The sequence below is a fragment of the Salmo trutta genome, chromosome 33, assembly GCF_901001165.1.
Source record: "Salmo trutta chromosome 33, fSalTru1.1, whole genome shotgun sequence".
Taxonomy (NCBI): domain Eukaryota; kingdom Metazoa; phylum Chordata; class Actinopteri; order Salmoniformes; family Salmonidae; genus Salmo; species Salmo trutta.
The window spans coordinates 10,015,665-10,039,240 of NC_042989.1; the positions used below are offsets into that span (position 1 = coordinate 10,015,665).

At 41.7% G+C, this 23,576-nt stretch overlaps 1 protein-coding gene across 1 annotated transcript in view; it reads right to left on the reverse strand.

Moving 5' to 3' along the window:
- akap6 (A kinase (PRKA) anchor protein 6) overlaps positions 1 to 23,576 on the reverse strand; it is a gene marked incomplete in the record, with an annotated part of 168,943 nt that overhangs the window by 77,760 nt on the left and 67,607 nt on the right. The window contains 2 exon segments of the mRNA XM_029729740.1: positions 2,637 to 2,757; positions 8,197 to 8,336. Of these exon segments, the coding sequence (XP_029585600.1) occupies positions 2,637 to 2,757; positions 8,197 to 8,336 (261 nt within the window).

The following is a 23,576-nucleotide window of genomic DNA, read 5'->3' on the forward strand; positions in this document are numbered from 1 at the left end:
GGGGTCAATTCTCTAGCACCCTCCCCTTGTGAGGATAGCAACACTGAGACTTTTTCCTCAATGTTTTTATTGAAGATTGGAGAACACATTGGGAGGGATCTTAGACCAGTCCTCCATACAGAATCCTCCCAGATCCTTGAAATCCTTTGTTTTCACTTGTGGACTGCCCTCTTCAATTCAAACCACAGGTTTTCAATGGGTTTCCAGTCCGGAGGACTGAGATGGCCATTGGAAAATGTAGATTTTGTGGTCAGTTATCCATTTCATGTAGATTTTGATGTGCAAAGTGACGGAAAAGACAATACTTTTTTTTTTAATGTTTTGCGTGGGGAAAAATCACACAGCTCAAATTCTCTAAATTGAAAACGAAAGAAGACAATGATGGGTAGGAAATGTAGTGGGAGGAACTGTCACTGTTAAATTTCATACAGGGGAGTATAATAGATATAATTTGGGCTTGGCACCATTTTCTGAAAGTATAAAGGCTCTTTCATATAATGACAGTATAAAAGAAAAGGAAATTGTGTGATATTTCCTACTTCATCACTTAAGATATGACTAATGGTGAGGTCAATATGCAAGATGAGAGAAGATTAGTTTTGACCTTGACTGTGACCTTCTGCAGTTTGGAAATGAAAATGTGTGCAGAGGGAGGAGGAGAAGGCTGTTGGGGAGCCCTTTCTTGTCATTATGTTGTTTCCAGTTCTGAAGGTGGTTATTAATTTTATTTCTTTATGATTCACAATCTGCTCTTTCGAAATATGCCATATGCTCAAAGCAATTCAAGGATGACGAGTGTCAGAATCAGTACTGTAATAAAAATAGCCTAAATGAGCTTGATTTACAGCCTGTGCCTCCCAGCAGTCAGGCCTCTCTCCCTCACCTATGATAAAATCCCCTAGCCTTGGCAAACAACAGCCTGCCTGCCTGCCTGCCTGCCTGCCTGCCTGCCTGCCTGCCTGCCTGCCTGCCAGCCAGCCAGCCAGCCAGCCAGCCAGCAACACAGGACCAACACACACACTTACCTTTTTCAATCAATCCAGTGTTAGCCAGATAAAAAAACAGAGTGCAGGTGTAGGGAGAAATGTATAACAAATGGGCAGTGTAGTACATATTTATTAGCATTGGAGGAAATTAAATCAATATCAGGGCCCAAATCAGGTTGTTTTAATCAGGAACAAACATATTGACTTAACACAATATGGGCAGTTTTATCTATCACTAATAAAAACTCATTGAGACAAGGCGCCTATAAAGGTTGTGACAAAATAGGAACCTCTATCTACATCTTGCTATGTTCTATTGCTCTCTCCTATCGCTCTGACTCCCTCGCTCTCTCTCTCCATCTCTGTCTCCCTCTCTCTTTCGCCCTCTCTCGCTTCCTCTCTCCCTCTGTGTCCTTCTTTCCATGCCTCTGAGGGAAGGAGCATCTGAAGGACAGAAGACAAGTGTGCCTGAGACCTCATATCAGAACACATGGTGCCCTGTGCGTTCCCATACATTCATTTGGCTGCAGTCTGGTCAGTAGCCCTTTCCTGCAGTCAAATGACCTAGTGGTCTCATTGGCGGAATGTTATTCATATTCTTCAGAATTGCATAACATTAAAAAACCTACTGAAAATCTGGTGTTTCTATGTCAAAAGGTTTGTTATATTTCAGTCTTCTGTGATGTATATAAAGTGTAATATTGGGATGCAAACTCAAAATGTAATACATTTCATCTCTATATCTGACATGGTACAGGTGTCTTCTCTTTTGAAGCCCATAACCATGTGTGTGAGGTGCATACTTGGGTTTCAGAGTAGATTTGTTTAAGACTACCAAGAAACACTCTGTGTGACCCTGATTTAGCCCACTGCAGTAAAACGTTAATGCCTCCCTCTCTTTCGACTTTTATGAAATTACACCTAATGGAATGTGATAATGGGAGCTTTCTGGCAATCAGGATGTTAGCTATGGTGTGGGTGGTCAGAGGTAGGGAGGTGCATGAAAAGGATTACTAAAGACCCCCCTCACACACGCACCCGCTCTCCCAGGGCCCAGCTAAGGAGAATATGATTACAAGCTAGTAGGCCAGGCCCTCCTCTGGGGCATAGAGCACCACCATCCATCCATTATTGTAGAGCACCACCATGCAGGCAGTAACATCCATCCAGTAACATCCATCCAGTAACATCCATACAGTAAGGATACATCCATCCAGTAACATCCATCCAGTAACAGGATACATCCATACAGTAACATCCAGACAGTAACAGGATACATCCATCCAGTAACATCCATACAGTAACATCCAGACAGTAACATCCAGACAGTAACAGGATACATCCATACAGTAACATCCAGACAGTTACATCCACCCAGTCACATCCATCCAGTAACAGGATACATCCATCCAGTAACATCCTGTTACAGCCAGCTAGTAACATCCAGCAAGTAACAGGCATCCAGTAACATCCATCCAATAGCATCCATCCAGTAACAGCCAGCTAGTAATACCCATACGGTAACAGGCACCCAGTAACAGTCATCCAGTAATATCCATACATTAACAGGATACAGCCATTCAGTAACATCTATTTACAGCCAGCTAGTAACATCCATACAGTAACAGGCATCCAGTAATAGCCATTCACCTTGTAGAGATGCTGCTGTTGCTCCTCTGACATCATCAGCTTGTAGCTGTCCGTCACCACCGAGTCCATGTCCATAAGCCAATCCCAGAGCTCCTGGAAGTCGGACTCAAACTCCTGCAGACTGGAGGACAGGAAGGAGGGAGGAGAGGGAGAAGGGAAGGAGGGAGAAGAGGAGATGGGAAGAGGGAGGATAGAGGGAGGGGAGTAGAGGGAGAGTGGAAGGGAGGAGGGAGAAGAAGACAAGGAGGAAGAGCTGGGGTTAGAGACAACGCCCCTGCGAAATATCCCATTAAACCCCTGCTAAACGCCCACCCCCCCAATGCCCACCTCTTCTTCAGCTTAACCATTAGGTTGAAAAGAGGGAACGGCAGCCGGACATTACAGAGGGAATATTTGACAAGCGGTGGTAATTACCATGGCCCGTCAGTGGAATGCTGGGTTCAGGAGGGTGCAGAAGGTGTGAACAGGGTTAGACGCATACTGAATCTCTGACCCAGCTGGTGAGTGACACCTATCTCTATAGCACAGAAACAGCTTAATTAAACATGACTTCAACTCAACTCACCTTCCTCCCTACCTCCGTCACACCCCAGCCCCTCCTTCCCCTTCCCCTGACACGAAATAACATCAAATATTTATGAAAGGAACAAGGGCAATTGCTCAAACATACACATTACTGTCAGGGGTTTGGTTTGGTATTTTAGACTCGGCGGGTGGCTACATGTTTATAAACATTAGTGGTTCAAATTGTTTGGGAATTCGCCTGGGCTGCTCTGGACACTTTGACAGTTGTGTCAGGCTGGCGACGGCGTTCCCGTCCCTTCTCTCGACTTCCATTCACAAAGCAATCAACTGAGTTGTCCCTGAAGAAAGAAACGACTATGAATGAGATTACATAAATAACCATCAAACTGGAGGGAAATATCAACACCCTCTTTATTTTAATTTATAGCAGCAACAAAGTTAACACAGGAGCGGGATTGAGTTTGGGCTTAGTACTACATATGTAATTTCAACAAGCATGGCAGAGCTGTATGTATTAGCATTTTCAAGCAGACATTGATGAAACAAAATGACGTTAGGGAAAATATGAATATTTTAGTCCTTGTTATACAGAAGTCACTGATCATAACAAAACAGGGGAGACAGAAAATGAGAAACCGTGTGACAAGTAAAGCTCGAGGAAGTCACCCTAAGGCATTAAACTCCGCAACTCATTATACGGCGGCTGCTGTAGGCCTTTTGTAAGCTAAACTGATAAATACGTTACAATATTCCTTCCGCGATATTGTTTTTTCCTCACTAATACAAAACTAAATGCTTGTAGAACAAGATCTCTGCGGGCATCTAACCAAACAAACAAATAAGGGAATAAAATCAAGCCTCACAGCAGGATCCATTTAGCAGAGCTACATTATAGCCTTTTGAACTGTCACAATCTTTCTCTATCAGTTGCCTTGGTTGTGTACAAAGCATACTGTACTGTCTGTATGTCTCCTCAACTAAACTAAACCTTCAAAACCCTCCCTTTTGGCATTACTCTTCCCAGATCATTCCCTCCCTCCCTCCGATGAAAGTAGACATGCGTTAAATGTTACCCTGTTAACCGTAGGGATGCTAGGTCTGTGCTCTGCGGATGGATGGGTGGGTGCCGCACACTACAGCCCCAGCCTAGCTGACAGACACGCTAGCGTCTGAAATGGATGCATTTCCGTCCTCTATTCTTTTCAAATCCATTTAACATCAATCTCCCCCACTCAGAGGAGTGCTGGCTGGCTGATATGAGAGCAGCGCTACTGTACCTAATTCATCACCACCGCCCATCACTGGAGCCGCCATGTCACTCTGAGCAATAGGAAGGAAAGGTTGGACGCCTTATTGACACTCCTCACATCTCATTTAAAGTGACACTTTTATAGAAAGGCCCCTTTAATTGATGGCGTTAATCCCGCCTGCTACTAACGAGGGAAATGAACATCTAAAATCCCTGCCTGTATGATATCTTTAAACCTGAAACGGCACCCTATTTCCTATATACAGTTGAAGTCGGAGGTCTACATACACTTTAGCCAAATACATTTCAACTCAGTTTTTCACAATTCCTGACATTTAATCCTAGTACAAATTCCCTGTTTTAGGTCAGTTAGGATCACCACTTTATTTTAAGAAGGTGAAATGTCAGAATAATAGTAGAGAGAATGATTTATTTCAGCATTTATTTCTTTCATCACATTCCCAGTGGGTCAGAAGTTTACATACACTTAATTAGTATTTGCTAGCGTTGCCTTTAAATTGTTTAACTTGGGTCAAACGTTGCCTTCCACAAGCTTCCCACAATAAGTTGGGTGAATTTTGGCCCATTCCTCCTGACAGAGCTGGTGTAAAAGAGTCAGGTTTGTTGGCCTCCTTGCTCACACATTCTTTTTCAGTTTTGCCCACAAATGTTCTATAGGATTGAGGTCAGGGCTTTGTGAAGGCCACTCCAATACCTTGACTTTGTTGTCCTTAAGCCATTTTGCCACAACTTTGGAAGTGTGCTTGGGATCATTGTCCATTTGGAAGACCCATTTGCGACCAAGCTTTAACTTCCTGACTGATGTCTTGAGATGTTGCTTCAATATATCCACATCATTTTCCTACCTCATGATGCCATCTTATTTGTGAAGTGCACCAGTCCCTCCTGCAGCAAAGCACCCCCACAACATGATGCTGCCACCCCCGTACTTCCCGGTTGGGATGGTGTTCTTCGGCTTGCAAGCCTCCCCCCTTTTCATCCAAACATAACGATGGTCATTATGGCCAAACAGTTCTATTTTTGTTTCATCAGACCAGAGGACATTTCTCCAAAAAGTACGATCTTTGTCCCCATGTGTAGTTTGCAAACCGTAGTCTGGCTTTTTTTATGGCAGTTTTTGAGCAGTGGCTTCTTCCTTGTTGAGTGGCCTTTCAGGTTATGTCTATATAGGACTCGTTTTACTGTGGATATAGATACTTTTGTACCTGTTTCCTCCAGCATCTTCACAAGGTCCTTTGCTGTTGTTCTGGGATTGATTTACACTTTTCGCACCAAAGTACATTCATCTCCAGGAGACAGAACGCGTCTCCTTCCTGAGCGGTATGACAGCTGCGTGGTCCCATGGTGTTTATACTTGCGTACTATTGTTTGTACAGATGAACGTGGTACCTTCAGGTGTTTGGAAATTGCTCCCAAGGATGAACCAGACTTGTGGAGGTCTACAATTTTGTTTCTGAGGTCTTGGCTGATTTCTTTTGATTTTCCCATGATGTCAAGCAAAGAGGCAGTGAGTTTGAAGGTAGGCCTTGAAATACATCCACAGGTACACCTCCAATTGACTCAAATTATGTTAATTCGCCTATCAGAAGCTTCTAAAGCCATGACATCATTTTCTGGAATTTTCCAAGCTGTTTAAAGGCACAGTCAACTTAGTGAATGTAAACTTCTGACTCACTGGAATTGTGATACAGTGAATTATAAGTGAAATAATCTTTCTGTTAGCAATTGTTCGAAAAATTACTTGTGTCATGCACAAAGTAGATGTCCTAACCAACTTGCCAAAACTATAGTTTGTTAACAAGAAATGTGTGGAGTGGTTTAAAAAAGAGTTTTAATGACACCAACCTAGGTGTATGTAAACTTCTTACTTCAACTGTATATAGCGCTCTGGCCAAAAGCAGTGTATTATATAGGGAGTAGTACACTTTATAGGGAATAGGATGGGGCTTTGGCCGAAAGCAGTACACCATACAGGGAATAGCTTCGGTCTCAGTGACTGGCAGGCATTCTGTAATTATCAAGGTTGAGAGGTGTGCTAGTGAGCCGACAGGCCTGAAAACGCAGCGGTGGTGGCGAGCTAGCAAGCAAGAAGAGAGGAGAGGCAGCCACGGCTATAGATTTCGACAGCTCCTTCCCGAAGACGTTTCCATTTAAAGGTAAGGGCCAAAGAGTCAAAACAATGAATCCTTGAGCAGGCAGCCGTCATTAAAATTCAAAGGATCATTATGGTTTTCTACCAAATAAATCATTAGAATGAGAGGCTTAAAAGGATTAAAAGGAGGCTTGATGCAAAGCCAAGGGAGGGGAGTCAGCTAGGTCTGGACTCCCGAGTTACAGAGACTGACTCACTCTCTGTCTGCTGCAGGACTGACTGGGGAGGAGACTGAAATGTAACCTACCTAAGAGTTGTGGTTGGTGGGTTGAAATATCGGCGGACAGGCTTATTGTAATGGCTGGAGTGGAATAAATAGAATGGTACCTTTTACAGATACTATGTGTTTGATCCTATATTTCTGTCCACCAGCCTCCTCTGCTACCTACCATTGAGGGTACTGTGTTGAATAATCTGTGGTCGAATAATCTATTTAACATTCACTTACGAACATGGACTTTTTCCAATGACACAGTTGCAGTCAAATATATTGACACCCTTGCAGTTTACAATGGAGTGCAATGGAGCAGAATGTTGTTTTCTCTTTTCAAAAGTGGTTGAATAGCTATTTTTACTCTGTAGACACATGCAATTTACCACAGGTGAGATAAATAACACACTAAACGAGAATCCCGTGCCTCCAACCAACGGAATTTGAATTTGGAATTATTTAGTCCAGCCCATTTTTGGACTTTGAAGTAAAAAAAAATCTCAATTTCAGTTTACATTATAATTTTTTGGTCCTGTGACGTTGTAAATCAAACAAATACACATGTGAACACAATTTTTTGTTTTTTTTTCCCCCACTTATTTGATAGGAAATAGTGAATCATGCAAAGGGTGCCAATATATTTGACCACAACTGTATATAGAATCCTTGTTCTAAAATGTTGTACCGTACAGTTACCAAACAACAATAGGACTGTGCTTGGGAGTCCACTCACTCTTCCACTGCTTATCATTAGCACAACGAACATGACTCTCCAGTTCCTAGTCTTTTAAGTGCGTCTTTCCCAGTGAGTGGAGCAGAAGCTTGTAAACAGTAGCTTGCTCCTGTCTGTTGGCGATAACCACTGGGGGAGAGAGACCATCAAAGTAAGGCGTGAAACAGTCAAAAAGCGCCGTGACAAAGAGTGGTGCTGTACACGCCAGATTATGTTAAGAGCGTGACCCCCAAATTATAAAAGTGTGTGTGACATCTCATTCCACTGTGAATAAACAGAATGGTTAAATTGACAGAGCAACTTCTCTTGTAGAAAGAGAAAGCCTTCTTCTTCTTGTTTGCAAGAGACCACATTGTCTCCAAGCTTTAGTAGTTATAGTGGTAGCTAAAACAAACCCTCAGTGACAAACAGTTATCATTGAGTTGCTTCCATTTTCTGTATATTTTTCTCAGCTCAGTAAATCATTTGATGTCAAAATAAAAGACCTAATTTCAAAATAAAAGACCCAGTTTCAAGATAAAAGACCAATTTTCAAGATAAAATACCAGATTGGGCTGGCTCATACAGTGGGCTACCTAAATTGAAGAGTTCTGATTGTGGGTCTGTATAACATAACCAAGTGGGTCCCCATAAGTATGGTGGCCCTAAGGGTCAATGGTGGCGTTCTACCTGTTGTTCTTGGACATCTGTGTGTACTCCCTCCCAGTCCTCCTGTTTGTGCCAGTGCAGTACTGCTGGATCTTCAGCTTCAGGCTCAGCTGGTCCAGGGCATCCCTCTGGGCCTCATGGTGGCTCTGCAGCAACTCCACCTGATAACACAACACATCAAAGGACACATTAGGGTCATGTTCATTTGGCAATAAACAGAGGAAAATAGGGATGGACCACCGTGACTATGCCAATAAGAAATGCTCATTTTTGTTTTCTGTTTCAGAATGTTTGGAAACATTTTGCTACAGTGTGACTTACTCAATAAGACCCACCACTGGGAAACTAAGGACATTCTGGGAAAAAAAGGTCATTCTGTATATTGTCAGATATTATGTTGATATGAGTGTATAATTCTCAACACAACATGAGTTATTAGCTTTAAACAAACACCTGTTACTGATATAGCAATTGTGATTGATGGTTACTTGAATAAGATGTCCTATGCATTAAAGATGATGGACATACTCAAGAGCCCAACAGATTGGCCACTAGACAAACGCCCTGTTGTACTGTAGGAATATCAAATCCCACCATACGGCAACATTACCAAAGTGCTTCTGTTAAGATCAGTGATTCTGAGCATCAGACAATCAGAAAGCTGTGCAGGCCTTGCTGTGGATCTGTAATTGCATACAAAATATATGGAGATGAAGCCAATGCTCTGCCAATGAACAAATCCCCAGCCCCACCCTGCTTGGTTTTTCCTCATTCCTCCTTAACACTGTATAAACTGTCTTTGTTTGTGTGCTGTCAAAACCATTTTGTCTATTTTGCAGATGCCTCTACAAAGGTCAAACAATTCCATGAATGCAAACTGCTTCTCTATCAAAAGCACACTCGATAATAAACAAGTAAATCAACAGATAGATGCATTTGGTTTCTCGTTCTCATTTATTTGTGTGTGTGTGTGTGTTATGAAACCCGCTCTGTTCATTTGGGAAGAATGAAATGAACCTAACTAGGAGCTCCAAGAAAATTAGCGGGCGCAACTGTGGCGGCAAGATCTCCTTCTCCGTCCCCCTCGAAGGAATTTGCTTTCATTTGCCTTCATTTCGGATTCACTCAGCCCGCTCACGGACGCCGTGTCAGGATCCTAATTACCCAATCCCATTGGAGCTGCTTACACACACAATAATGACTAATGCAGACTACAGACAAAAGCAATTTAGCACCAGCCACCTTGAATTGGAGGACAGGACAGATAGTGCATGCGGCCGGGGCCCAGAAGAGAGTATCATCCGTGGAATGTATGAGGACTCTCCATGATTTGGTTGGCTTCCCAGTTTGAAGGATCTTGAAGAAGTTTTGTTTTGTCCTCAAACTAGCCAGAACTACAGTGAGTTTACAAAACATTAAGAACAAGCTTGTTCCATGACAGACTGACCAGGTGAATCCAGGTGAAAACCATGATCCCTTATTGATGTCACCTTTTAAATCCACTTCAATCAGTGTAGATGATGGGGAGGAGACAGGTTAAAGAAGGATTTCTAAGCCTTGAGACCATTGAGACATGGATTGTGTACGTGTGCCATTCAGAGGGTGAACGGGCAAGAGAAAAGATTTAAGAGCCTTTGAAAGCGGTATGGTAGTAGGTTTCAGGCACACTGGTTTGTGTCAAGAACTGTGACGCTGCTGGGTTTTTCACGCTCAACAGTTTCCCGTGTGTGTCAAGAACGGTCCACCACCCAAACAACATCTCAGTATATAGTTCAGCTCTAGTTCAATACTGATGTCTATGAATATATGCAGGCTATATTTAGAATTGATGAAAACAGGATAAGGCTACAGTAGTAGGGAAGTGCTAGTTAGTAAGGCAATGCCATAATGATCACCTATATCATAATTGTATAACTATACCATATACCTATAATATAAATATTGGCACCCTTAATAAAGGTGAGCCAATAAGATTGTATAAAATAAACAGAATTGTTATCACTTTATCTGAGTTGTATCAAGAGAGGACTAATAGTATAACCATCTGTAGATCATCTATATGGGACTATCCACATAAAGTGGGACCAAATAATATACCGAATACTGAGCTACAGTGAGCTCCAAAAGACTTTGGACAGTGAGCCATGTTTTGTTGTTTTAGGATTTGAAATGATACAATGACTATGAGGTTAAAGGGCAGACTGTCAGCATGGACTCTACAAGGTGTCAAGCGTTCCACAGGGATGCTGGCCCATGTTGACTCCAATGCTTCCCACAGTTGTGTCAAGTTGGCTGGATGTTCTTTGGGTGGTGGACCATTCTTGATACACACAGGAAACTGTTGAGCATGAAAAACCCAGAAGCTCCGCTGTTCTTGACACAAACCGGTGTGCATGGAACCTTCTACCATACCCCATTCAAAGGCACTTGAATCTTTTGCCTTGCCCATTCACCCTCTGAATGGCACACATACACAATCCATGTCTCAAGTATCTCAAGGCTTAAAAATCCTTCTTTAATCTGTCTCCTCCCCTTCATCTACACTGATTGAAGTAGATTTAACTAGTGACATCAATAAGTGATCATAGCTTTTACCTGGATTCACCTGGGCAGTCTATGTCATGGAAAGAGCAGGTGTTCTTAATGTTTGGTATACTCAGTGTATAAGGCAATTTTTCCCAATACTTTTGGTCCCCTAAAATGGAGGGACTATGTCAAAAAAAGTGCTGTGATTTCTAAACGGTTCACCCGATGTTAAATTAAAGCTGACAGTCTGCACTGTATCATTTCAAATCCAAAGTGCTGGAGTACAGAGCCAAAACAAAACCAAATGTGTCACTGTCCCAATACTTTTGGGGTTCACTCAAACAAATTGGAAAATTATTTTATTTTATACTAATAGAATTGCTCAGAGAAAGAGATTTTGCTTAACAAGTAATACTTTTTTCTCAAAAAGATAAGGGTCACAATTATTGGAACCCTTGTTATCAATACCTTTCAAAACCTTACCTTGCGAGGATAATGGCACGGAGACTTTATCCTCGAAAGGACTTGAACCCCATTGAAAACCTGTGGTTTGAATTGCAGAGGGCAGTCCATAAGCGCAGACGAAAGATATGAAGGATCTGGAAAGATTCTATATGGAGGAATGGTCTAAGATCCCTCCCTATGTGTTCTCCAATCTCAAAAGACATTTTGGAAAAAGGCTCAGTGCTGTTATCCTCACAAGGTGAGGCATTGAAAGGTCTTGAAAACAGGGGTGCCAATCATTTTTTACCCCTATCGTTTTGAGAATTTGTTTTATTACTTGTTGAACAAAATCGCTTTCTCTGAGCAATTCTATTAGTATAAAATGATATTTTTTAATATTTTTTTGCATACAATTTAGCTCAGTAGTTTTTATTTCATAGTCTTTTTTGCTCATTATCAAGGGTGCCAATAATTTTGTACCTGACAGTATGCCATAATGACTAACTCTACCAGATCTGCCTGAACATTATTTCCTTAGTAACCTAGGAACCAATGCTCCACAAAACACCGATCACATTGATAGTGTGAGCAACAATTCCTTCCAGTCTTAAAATGGAGAGGGATGCTTTGTGTTGATATTTCCAACAGTTATGCTAAAAAAAAGACAATTCACCATTTAGATAGAGAAAGCAAACATCAACACCTCACATCAACAGTGATTTCCATCAACTTCCTTATATGACTTCTTTTCTGGAAAATAACATCTCTGAGCAGTGATTTGCCAGGAAAAATCTCTATAGAGAATAACCCTGTGAACTGCGGACGGCATGGTTGGTTTTGATTTTCTTGCAATCCCTTTCAGCCTGTTTAAACTTCTGCTTATTCAGATATGCAGACATGGGGATTCGGAGTGCTGCATCCTGTATTCTTATTTCAAACAGAATCATTCAAACCTGCGCTGCTCGCACACTCGCTCACTCTGTCAAAACACTCCTCTCCTGCCTTTAAACTGCTAATGTGCAAAGGAATCAATATAAATTTTGATCATTTGATGAATACTTACGTCTGTCTCGGGAGACAGAGGGCAGACTCAGATATGAGGATCTGCTGAATCAAGTCATTTTAGGTGTTTTTTGTTTACACGCCACGGCCAATTTACTATACTGGGCCTCAGAACTACTTTCTAGAGCCAGATATCTCCAGGGGCAACCCCTGCTGCTTCGACTGTCAATCAACCATCCATCCATCCATCCAGGCAGTCAGAGTTCTATCATCATCATCACCTGTTTCCTCTGCTTTGAGATACTGTTACCTTCACATACTGTTTCAATTATTGGTTCTGCTATAGGCTCTCATTGATCAGACCAGGCAGGAGAGGATAATGATGATGTCATCAATAATGGATATGTGGTGATGTATACAACCGTAGCTCCCAGCACTCACATACTCCCTTTGAAAATATCAATATGGCTGTAATGCAGTATGGTTAGGGTGAAACAGTGATGCATATTGTCTACAATACGTATCTTTTCACATAGCTTATAGCTCAAAGATGGATAGATAGATACATCCTGGCTGGTGGTTCTGAAAATGTTCCTGAACTTTAATATCGAATCGAGTTAACCTTCCCATACAATTGGCATGAATAAAACGAACAAAGAAAGATGCAACAACAGAATGGCTGATTGATTCAACATTAAGTCCATTGAAGATTTAAAGTCCAAGACCAGGCGTGACAGTCACAGTAACAACGACTTTGCTCGTTTTATTTTTATTGTGGTCCTCTGTAGCTCAGTTGGTAGAGCATGGAGCTTGCAACACCAGGAAGTGGGTTCCAATCCTATGTAAAATGTATGTGCGCGTGACTAAGTTGCTTTGGATGAAAGCATCTGCTAAATAGCATATATTATATTTTTGAGATAGAAGACATTGAACCATATATGCAAAATTCATACACTTAATGTACTCCTTATGGAAAAGATATCCTGAGTGGATACATACAGGATGAATAAATTATGAAAGTTCTCATTCATTCACTAATACCTGCAAAAAAATAAAGAAAAGTCAAATTGAGTAAAAATGAGATATCCCTCAAAGACCAATAAAACAAATAGAAATGCCATCTGCAAAATACAAGGAGCTAGGAGTTAAAATTCTGTGATACTGAAGGCAGAGATAAACTTGAGGGAAGAATCACAGACTTACAAGAATGTCCATGGGCTGTTTGGGGGACCAGATGTTTCGGATAAAAACACACCAGCAAATTCATTTGAATCAAAATAATCAAAACAGAATCGTGCAACAACGGCTTTTCCCTTTGTCTTTCTTCTGAGACCCCAAAAAAAACTACAAGAGATAGAAAGAAAAAAGGAATTTTGTGTCTGCAATGCAAACAGGATACTGGTCTCATTTGAACCAGCTGGGGAACAATACAAAATTAACGAGGAGAGATACAGTATGTGCCTCTGGTGAACACTACTCGGTATGGGAACGGTAGAGCCAGGGTCTGAGGACGCCTTTTAAACTGTACATTTAGGCAATGTGACATAAAGCTGGGTTGGTTTATTTCTTTATCGTCCTCTCTGAATGCAAGAGGCATCGCGGCGAGATTGAAAACTGTGGGAAGTCACCTCCAACCACCCCGCCTCCCGCGACTTGTGTTCAAACACCCACAACATACATTGGCTTGTTTGAAATGTCTCCCATCAGGGCCATCCTGATGTGTTGTGCTATGCTGAGGGTGTATCAGAAAGGAGCGGACGGATAGATGGAAGAAGCATGCTCAGAAAATAAATTCAGATGGGAGCTGTGGGGTTGGAACTCAGGAGTTGTAAACGGCTGAGGATTCCATTAAAGTAGCTCATAAATTTACACATACAACGGTGAAGCTTCACCTTCAAAACAACCAACAACCCTTATGGGAATAGGCCACCATTTTGAAAGCCTGATCATCAATAGAGGAGTGATGTGGAATTCCATGCACTGTATCCACCTTGTTTTCTGCAACCCAAAAATTACAGGAAAAAATATTTTCTTTAACGTTCCCATTTGTTTCCATTTGAAACATGCTGTAGAGGATCATTTTCAAGAGTGTGGCTCTCTGAGGAGCCATTGGAAAACATGAAACTCATTTGAAAACTATTACTTTCAAATCACTAGCCATAAAGTCTGGATTTAATATGTAGTATGGTCTCCTGGCATGAATCATGAGACTGCCAAAAATAACTATTATTATAAAAGTGTGGTCTGACATGTGCACCTTTCATTCATTCATTCTTTCTTACGTACAGTATACGGGATTCTCACGGCTATAAATAGCAGTATACTGTACTATGATCGCTATGATTGATTCCCCATGTTTCTTTGGGATGAGGGTCACAGTTATTTCCCTCTTCTCGTCTAATACAATGATTTAACAGAAAGACTTTGCATTGACTAGTGTCATTATATCATCACGATGAGCATACTGGACAACAATGAGAGGGGCGAAACGTCTGCATAAATGAAGCAATGGCACAGAGTTGGGCTGGCTGACTTACTCAGCATCTCCACCAAAAGGACTTTGACCTTGACGGTAAAGTCCCAGTGCTAAACATCCATGGGTTACACGACGTACATATGCTCCTGCACCTTTAAGAAATATCTTAGGGGAGTTTGAAAGGTTTAGCTCCTGCAACATTTATCAGGGCGTGAAATTAGCAATTGCTAGGAGCTAAATTGCTGCTTCTTATTTAATGTTGTTGCTGAAAGGTGACATTTAATCGCTGATCCCTGGCTTCCAAGAAGTCTAAACAGCAACAGAGAGAGACAGACAGACACATCAGTGTGAAGAGGAGAGGAGAACACCAGCAGAACTCACACACACACTGTCCCCCACTATAGATTAGGGAGGTAGGGCTACTATTGATTGGGTGATCATCATTTTCTATCTAATACACAGTCAGACTACTGACCGTCTATCTAATATGGTTCTGGTTTGCACTACAAGACTATGTAGTATCTGAACAAGCATGCGAGCGAATACATCGAGATGCAGATACGGAAGTCATCACACAGTCAAGAAAAGTTTATTTTAGGCCTATCTCAACCGTATTAATATGAGACAATGAAAACAGCGTATGTCTGCGAGAAACACCATTAATGATTGAATGATAACCAGTAACAACACGCCCATATAGTGTATTAGACAGCACTCAAATATGTGTTTGTCCCTAGCGCTCATACACATGAATCTTTTTTTCCCCTATCTTTCAAAACAACAGATATCAGAAATCCTTCACAGGCTCAGTAGCAGCCCATCTGAGATCAATTCTACTCCGCTTTTCAACATGGCGAGGAGAGCCGGCACAGCGGCATCCGGCAAACAGCTCAGATGAAGATGTTTCTAAAACAGAGCCAAGCGCTTCAGGCAGGTGTTACACTGAGAATGCATTAATATAGGTAATTAACATTAGCCACCATTTTAATTAACATGCAAACTAATTAGGAAATAATTAACTAACATAAAAAAAATCTGATCTTAATTCTAAATCGGAGAAAAGCTGGTATCAGAGCTAGCTGCTCGACAACATGCCTTCCTTTGAGTTCGGGGAGCTAAAACGAATGATTTTGGGGTGTTGTTGGATGAAAGGAGTGAAGGTTTTCAAAGTGAATTGTAGAGGAAAATAAATAAGTCAACAGGCACAGGACCAAGCCTTGATATCAGAGTTGGCCTAATGTTCACGTTTGCCTCTCCCTGAGACCCAGTGGTGGGTAGATTGCAGTATAACATCATTGCCAACGCATGGAGAGAGATAGAACAAGCATGGTAGGAGCCTGGGCAGGTTCTGTAACAAAACCCTACCCGAATCACACGCCGTCTGTCTGCCTGACTTTCTGTCTGCTGGCCTGCCTGCTTGTCTGCCTGTCTCTGACTCATATTGTAGCAGCAAGTCAGTCATTACAATGTGCCGTCATACTACAGCGACGTCTAGTAAACACCTACATTTCATAGCACTTGACTAGATTCCAATCAAGAGCTACACATCAAATATATCCGATAAATCAGAAGATGATCCTACTTCACTAGTTATTTGATGAAACAAGGCTAATATTTTGTGGCTCCTTCCACAAACAGCACACCTCTTAGCCATTGACGACAAAGGGGAGAAAAGAGAGAGGCAGAAACAATCGGTGGAGCAACCGCTTTTAAATGCTCTTCTTGGCAATCACAGGAAAGAAATTGATTTCAGCAATAAGACAAAGAAAGCAATTGTAAAGATTGATACATAAAGCTGGAACATAACGCACAAGGCCAAGTTTACTATTTCGTTAACAGTAGGACAAAACTCCAGAACGATTCACAATGACAAATGCCCAGGACCATTATATGCACATTCCAGGTAAGTGCTTGGGGCCAAGTTAGATTCGATTTCTCTGCTTCATTGTATCTCTATTCCTTATTTGTTGTATTTGTTCCAGATGGGGGACGGTGGTGCGGGGTTGAAGCTGCGGTGCTATAGTAGCGGTTGTGGTGAGGCAGTATTGTTCATTCCTTTAGCTCTGGACATCCTTGTTTCCTTATACGAAATGTCGACTAGATTCCCGTCGATGTGCAATATTACACACAGTCTAAACCTATGATGATTCATAAAAATCTCTACCAGGGATCCGTATTCACCATAGGCTAAACCCCCTCCCCCCCTTATCAGAAACGGCTCTAGAATGAATGGTATATTTATTTATGTTGGATGTCTTATTCAGCTTGTAGGTTAGCTTTGGCTAAATATCGCACGTCTAACCATGTTGAAAGCTCTTCACTATAAGGATAATCAAGATCAACAATCTCTCTCTCCATTTTAAGAAGTGAAAGGTAAAATAGAACAGCCTAGAAACTCATATTTACTGTACCGCCCCTGGTATTCCCAGAGTGTAATCTCATAATAACAGAGTTTAAACCGTTGGATCTGATAACCTTGATTTTCATAAGACGCCTTATCAACAGCGTATGGGTGTGTGTGTGTGTGTGTGTGTGTGTGTGTACTGTGTGCATGAATGAGTTCCTGCATACTTGTGTGCGTCTGCCTGCCTGTATCTGAACTCTGAGGGGGGAGAAGAGCTATAGCTAGATCCTTGTTAAATCCTCCTCCTCAGCAGAGCACCGGGCCAGCCAAGCCAGAGCCAACAGGACGTTCAGGGGTTAACCTGCCAGGAGAATCTCAACCTGCCAATTGACAGCAGCTAAACGGCACTGACACTAGGCTGCTGTGCTCATTCCAACCAGTAAGCCACCTTCAAAGTTGCTGTCAGGTAAATGACCTTGTATTTCATTAACTGATAATTAAATGGATTTATTCCACTAACGGTTTTAATTAAAATGCTAGAAATATTGATTACCTCTATCATCTCTACTCTCCCCAGATGAAAAAAAGGTTTTAGAGCTGTTTATTTAGAGAGGGGGTAGAGAATTAAATTAGATTGAATCTCTAACAGACTCTAAATAAGGCTTCTTACTTTTCTGCTGCCCCATGCAGAAAAAAAAAACCTGTTTAATTTTTGGGATGTTTGATTAATTATTTTGCGATCCATTTCTGCTTACCTTGATATTTAATTAAAATATCATTTTAAAACATAATTAAGTCGGCCGGTTTAATCCGTGGGGCAGGAAAGTAGTGGAGTTCTATCAAAACTGAAAACTGCCAACGCAATGGTTGAGCGTTCAGCGTTGCTGCTATCTTTATGTTGTTCTAAAGGAACATTTACGATAGTCAGGATGGGGGAAATGGAATGACTTCCATGCAGCTGATGTTGGGCAGTGGCTCGGAACCGTGCTATTCTTCTAATGCATATTGTCTGTTGTGACAAAGCACAGTGTCATCAGACCTGTGTGATGCTGCAGATACCGTAGCAGCGTGGGGCCAGACGCAGGCCTGCTGATGGACAAACTAATTATGCATGAAATCAAATATGATTTAGAAGTGAATTCATATGAGAAACCCAGATAGATAGTCCACATGGGCCCTCTCAGCAGGCTCCGCTCTGGTCAGGAGTGGGGATGTGGATAAGAATTCCTGAAAATAATATAAAGAGTGTGTGTGTGTGTGTGTGTGTGTGTGTGTGTGTGTGTGTGTGTGTGTGTGTGTGTGTGTGTGTGTGTGTGTGTGTGTGTGTGTCCGTGCGGGGAGTAGTCGGTGGGTGGTTTAGAAATAGACATGAGGTTTGGTTGGAAGTTTTTGTTATTTAATGTGATGTGGGGTAATCATCTTTAAAGGTGGTCGAAGTAGATCACTGAATAAGCACTGACAATAGAAAAATCTAATTAACCAACCAATTGAATCCCCTCACAGATCCATCATCCTGCAGTCTCTCCAAAACAAGAGAATTAGATCAGTCATACTCATTTATTTACATCATGGGTGGTAGGAAAGAAAACTTAACACTGGAGGAAATTAGAGGTAATTACAGGGCATTTTGTATAATTCAGAACCATTAAGTGTAATTTGACAGCGACTATGTCAGAAACGAAGACTGGAGAGCTACTACTGCCTGTTGTGGAGAGAATCACAGATTCCTCTCTTTGCTGTTGTTTGGGAAAGCAAAGCATCACATAAATAGGGCTTTAAGATTCAGAACAACGCGTGGGCAGAATAAACACATGTAGCACGCTCTTACCACCAGAGAGATAACATTTCAACTGAAAGAGAAATGAGGGAGGACCAACCAAACACCATAGAACCAACATACAAAGCCAACATTGACTCAAATAGAACAACACAACAGGTCTGTTTTTTCTTCAATAGAGACAATCATACATAATACATGTCCCAAATATATGCTGGGCTTTTTAACCAACGCAAATACTCACTAGAAGTAAGTATCAATCATCAAACTGACCAATGAGCATATGTAATGAATTGGACTGTCCTTCGTAATTCAGTCTGGTCCAGGTGGACTACTAGCAAGATTGGCCCATTTCTAAAGCGAAGCAATCTATCATTGGACCTGCCTGGAGTGCCAGCTGGGCGGGGTTTACACTTTTGGTACTATTCCATTGGTTCCATTGTGTCAGGCAAGCTCAGTCAACCGCAGCTAAAATATCTGAAAGAAAACCAATACAATTTGAACCCAGGTCTGGATCTAAGAAGCACAGTCAAAGGAGATGATGTACTGTAGCAACGGTCCAAACATCACAGAACAGAGCACTAAGCAGTCCTCCTGATTCTCCACAGCCACTAGACGTGGGAATCAAACATTCCTCCTCTCCTAACATAGAGCCCATTTATTCTGCTTCTCCTTCCAAAGTAATCTCTTCTCTTTGCTTTACTAACAGTGGTGTTCAAGGACACCCTTCTACTTATTTCCAATATCAAAGCTGGAACATAAATCAAAAGTAATCCGGGAGACAAGCCATTCTGTTTGTACAATAATTCTTAACATTTCAGCTGTGTTGACAACGCCAATAATGCTTTTCCACCAGCCGAGGAGGAGACGGAGGAAACTGAGGGAATTCAGGGCTGAATCCTTTAAATAACATTTGAACCAGAAGGAATTTGTAAACTTTGTAAAGAAGTAAACCACAAAACAATAGTACTCACACAGGTGAAGATCAGACTACAAACCGGCTACATTTTCTGCCTGCTCTCATGCAGAGTTTGTAGCTAGTGATTTGCCATTGTAATACCATAGTAACATATACGATATCATAATAATATAGTAATATGATATCATTTTACTTCAGGATGCTTGTCACAGGTGGATTTTGTCATGGGGATTTACACGCGCACACACACACACACACACACACACACACACACACACACACACACACACACACACACACACAGTGTGTTGCCTGCTTGTTCCCTGCTGGTGTCTACATTAAAACGATTCAAGCACAAACAAAGAGGCGTCTAATCACCATGGCCAGGTTTGTGACAATAATAACATTTTACTACTCAGAGCATCTGTCAAAGCTCGCTATAAAACCAAAGGAGAAATCATTATGGATCATCAAAGAGCTAAAACGCAGTGGCAGACTATTTCTTTCCGTCTATCTACTGTATTGTAAAGTACATATAGAATACATTAATTCCGAATACAGAAGATAGGACTCATTGGATGTCATTTCTCTTTCCTCTGAGGAATAGAACGTCACTTCATGACTGAGTCCTTTCCCCTTTTCCCCCCTCTGTGTGCATTGCTTTTCAGGCACGGCAGCTATCTTTCCTTCGGCGCTTTGGCCAGATTTCAGGGAGGACAGAACCAGAGGACAGACATTAGAATTTTATATCACTTCAAGGAGGAGGTAGGGAGAAGTAGGGAGGGAGAGGTAGAGAGGGAGAGACAGAACAAGAGAGAGAGAGAGAGAGGGAGAGGTAGAGAAGGAGAGGTAGAGAGGGAGAGAGAGAGAGAGAGAGAGAAAGGAAGGAAGATAAGGAGAGAGAGAGAAAGTGAGAGAGAGAGAGAGAGAGAGAGAGAGAGAGAGAGGGATGGAGAAAGGAAGATAAGGAGAGAGAGAGAAAGTGAGAGAGTGAGAGAGGGAGGGGGGTAAAGGATACATCTGAAGCTCGTCTGACATTCATTGAGGACTGACAGAGGGAGGGAGTGATGGCTGATGGGACATGTTTTTTGTCTTTCACCTGTGAGGCATGTTAAATCATCACAGCGATAAGGTAATTCCACCTCCCATATTTCATAACACTGCCGACAGTTTTATGTTGACCAGATTGGCTATAAGCACTCCTGATTAGAATATTTTTTGGAACATTCAGCTGAGGAGGAACGAAGTAACGTCAGGTAGGTACATACAGGAAGGGAGGACTTGATCTTGAAAGTTCTGACTGAGGCTGGGGTGGGGCTGATGGAATGCTTCCGCTATCTGTTTGATTGAATGACATAGACATCTTTTGTCATGTTTTACAGCAGCTGCATAATGTGCCTCTGACAACTCACTGGCTCCATTATGTTTTTGAAGCCCACTTTATTTATTCCTGAACCTGCTTCGTCATTTTCCCAATTGTTAATCCACTGCATGGTGTGGTCCAGTGACTCTCTACAGTGTATCTGTAACAATTCCCTATATTAATAATACAGTATAGCAGTTGATGCTTCTCTGATGCCTATGCTTCCACTGAAGCCTTGTTAAATATTCATTGACAATTATTCCACACTGACTTAAGGGTAATTGCTGGGTCCTGAGAGAGAGGAGGGAATGAGGAATGGAGGGAGGAAGAAGAAAAGAAAGAGCCATGCCGTTATTAACGCGCACTACTTCTTCAGGAGGAGTCTTACACTTCAGCTAGACTACACGTGTAGTGCTGCATCGCCATCAGCTTTGCGTCAATGTGACGTTTTACCTGAAATACCAGAAACCAACCAAAATCGACTAATGTCTCATTATTTGAATTCACAAGATAGAATTCATGCGCGATTCTTAAACTTGGATGCTGCCATTGGACGCAAAGCAATGTGGGCAGTATAGCAGCTTCTATTGATTTCAAAGGAAGCATTCCCTCAATGGCTGATGGCAAGGCCGGATGCCCGATGGCTGTAGCGTAGAAGGGCCGTTAGTGTGCGCCCCAAATGGCACCCTATTCCTTGATCCCAGGTCAAAAGTAGTGCACGACATAGGGAATAGGGTGCCATTTGGGACATAATCTTAGCAAATAGCCCCAGGATCCACTGCAATCAGCTCCTTCACCCCCTCCCTTCCCACAGTCCAATCACATGTTTAGCTTAACCATTTCATTTTTGATTAGAACAAAACATAAAATATTAAAAAGATAGTTAATGGTCACCATGCTGTACAGCGAAATACTGTAGGTCTGCTCTGACTTTTAGAATAGGGATTATGCGCTCTCTCTCCATCAGAGAACGGGCAGGGCTTTCTGTAGAATATAGAAATCCCTGTCTGTGAATAATATTGTCACTGTTGGATTACAGTTGGATGAGAGTCGTCTGAGCAAGCCCATACTCCTTCTGTGTCTCTGTCGACTGTGTAACATATTGTATTGAAGAGTAAACACGGTTTACTATTTGGTAATATACCCCCTTCGTATGAATCTAGATATCAACACACAGATGAGTTAGAGCATTCTATTTTAAGAATTCTTTCTCAGAACATTCTCATTGAAGCACTTCATTTGCCATTCATTGTACAAAGACAGCAACCACAGTTGAGACCAGATGAGTTTGCACTGTGTTTTAACTTAAGTTACCACTGCAGTACTATTCAGGCAACACATTACAAAGCAATCATTTTTCTCTAACGCCGAAGCTGCATGAGCTCTTCACTTCAAGCAATATCAAGAGCCTAGCCGTCATACTGTGTTCATATATCCCCATCCATGCCTATCAGATTGGACTTGATTGTATTTAGTTTGATAGAATTCATTAGGCATTAGCAGCCCTGACATGTGGACACCCAGCAAACCACAAAGGGAATCAAGCTAATAGGCTCCAATAGAGCTCCGCATTTTCGGCACAAAAAAATCTCACTCTGATTCTAATAATTACAGCCTGAAGTGCCTCCTCGTTGCTTTTATTTGCAAGCAAGTTGGGTAATCTTTGATCCGATTGCCAAGTGTCGAAGGCAGAATACAAATGAAAAAAAAGAATAAAATCTGCTTTTGATTTTCTAGCGGACTTCAGCTGCACACAATAACACAGCCAGGGGATAGAAGATTGAAGAAAAGTAATGAAGTCGCGCAAAAGCACTCGGACGGGGTCATTGGTTGCGTCTGAAACGGCAGCCTATTCCTTATACGGTAGTGCACTAGATTTGACAAGGGCCCCATAGGGTGGCATCAAAGATGCAGCCACACAGTGGATGCTGAGCAGCGAAGTTCGGATTGTTGCTTTATTCACATTTAGAAGCAGAATGAATGGGGAATAATTTGTTCATAAGAAAGTGTTTGAATTGTACTAGATTAGAGTAATGTTCATTTCTGAAATAGACAACTGGGCTACACAAAGAAACCATGGGAAGAAGGAGAAGGCAGGGGCTAGTGCATTTTCATTCACCATCTCAATTAACAGACCTCACAGAGCTGCAACAGTAGCTTTGACTACAACACAACGCCCTACTATAAACATTTCACCTATGCTAGTATTCTTTGTAAAAGCCACAGATCCTTTTCAAACGCTGGGACGTGACAGCAGGCTTTACTGCATATTCATTTCTATCACCCTCGTAATTAAATATTTGATAAATGTCTGGAAAAAAATAGCACCATTAACTTTTTGGGGAGAAATTTCAATTGTCAGATCGCCTTTGGGCAAAAGTCACTTAGAGGTGTGATATTTTAGCACACTTTGTAAATTCCATTTAGAGTACCTTTGCATGCTAATACTGCTAGAGAGTCCCTGGCATACATTCATTATTTCTTATTTGGATATCTGATTATTTGCATTTCTCATTTAAAAGACATAAACACTTTAGAGAGGTAGATAAC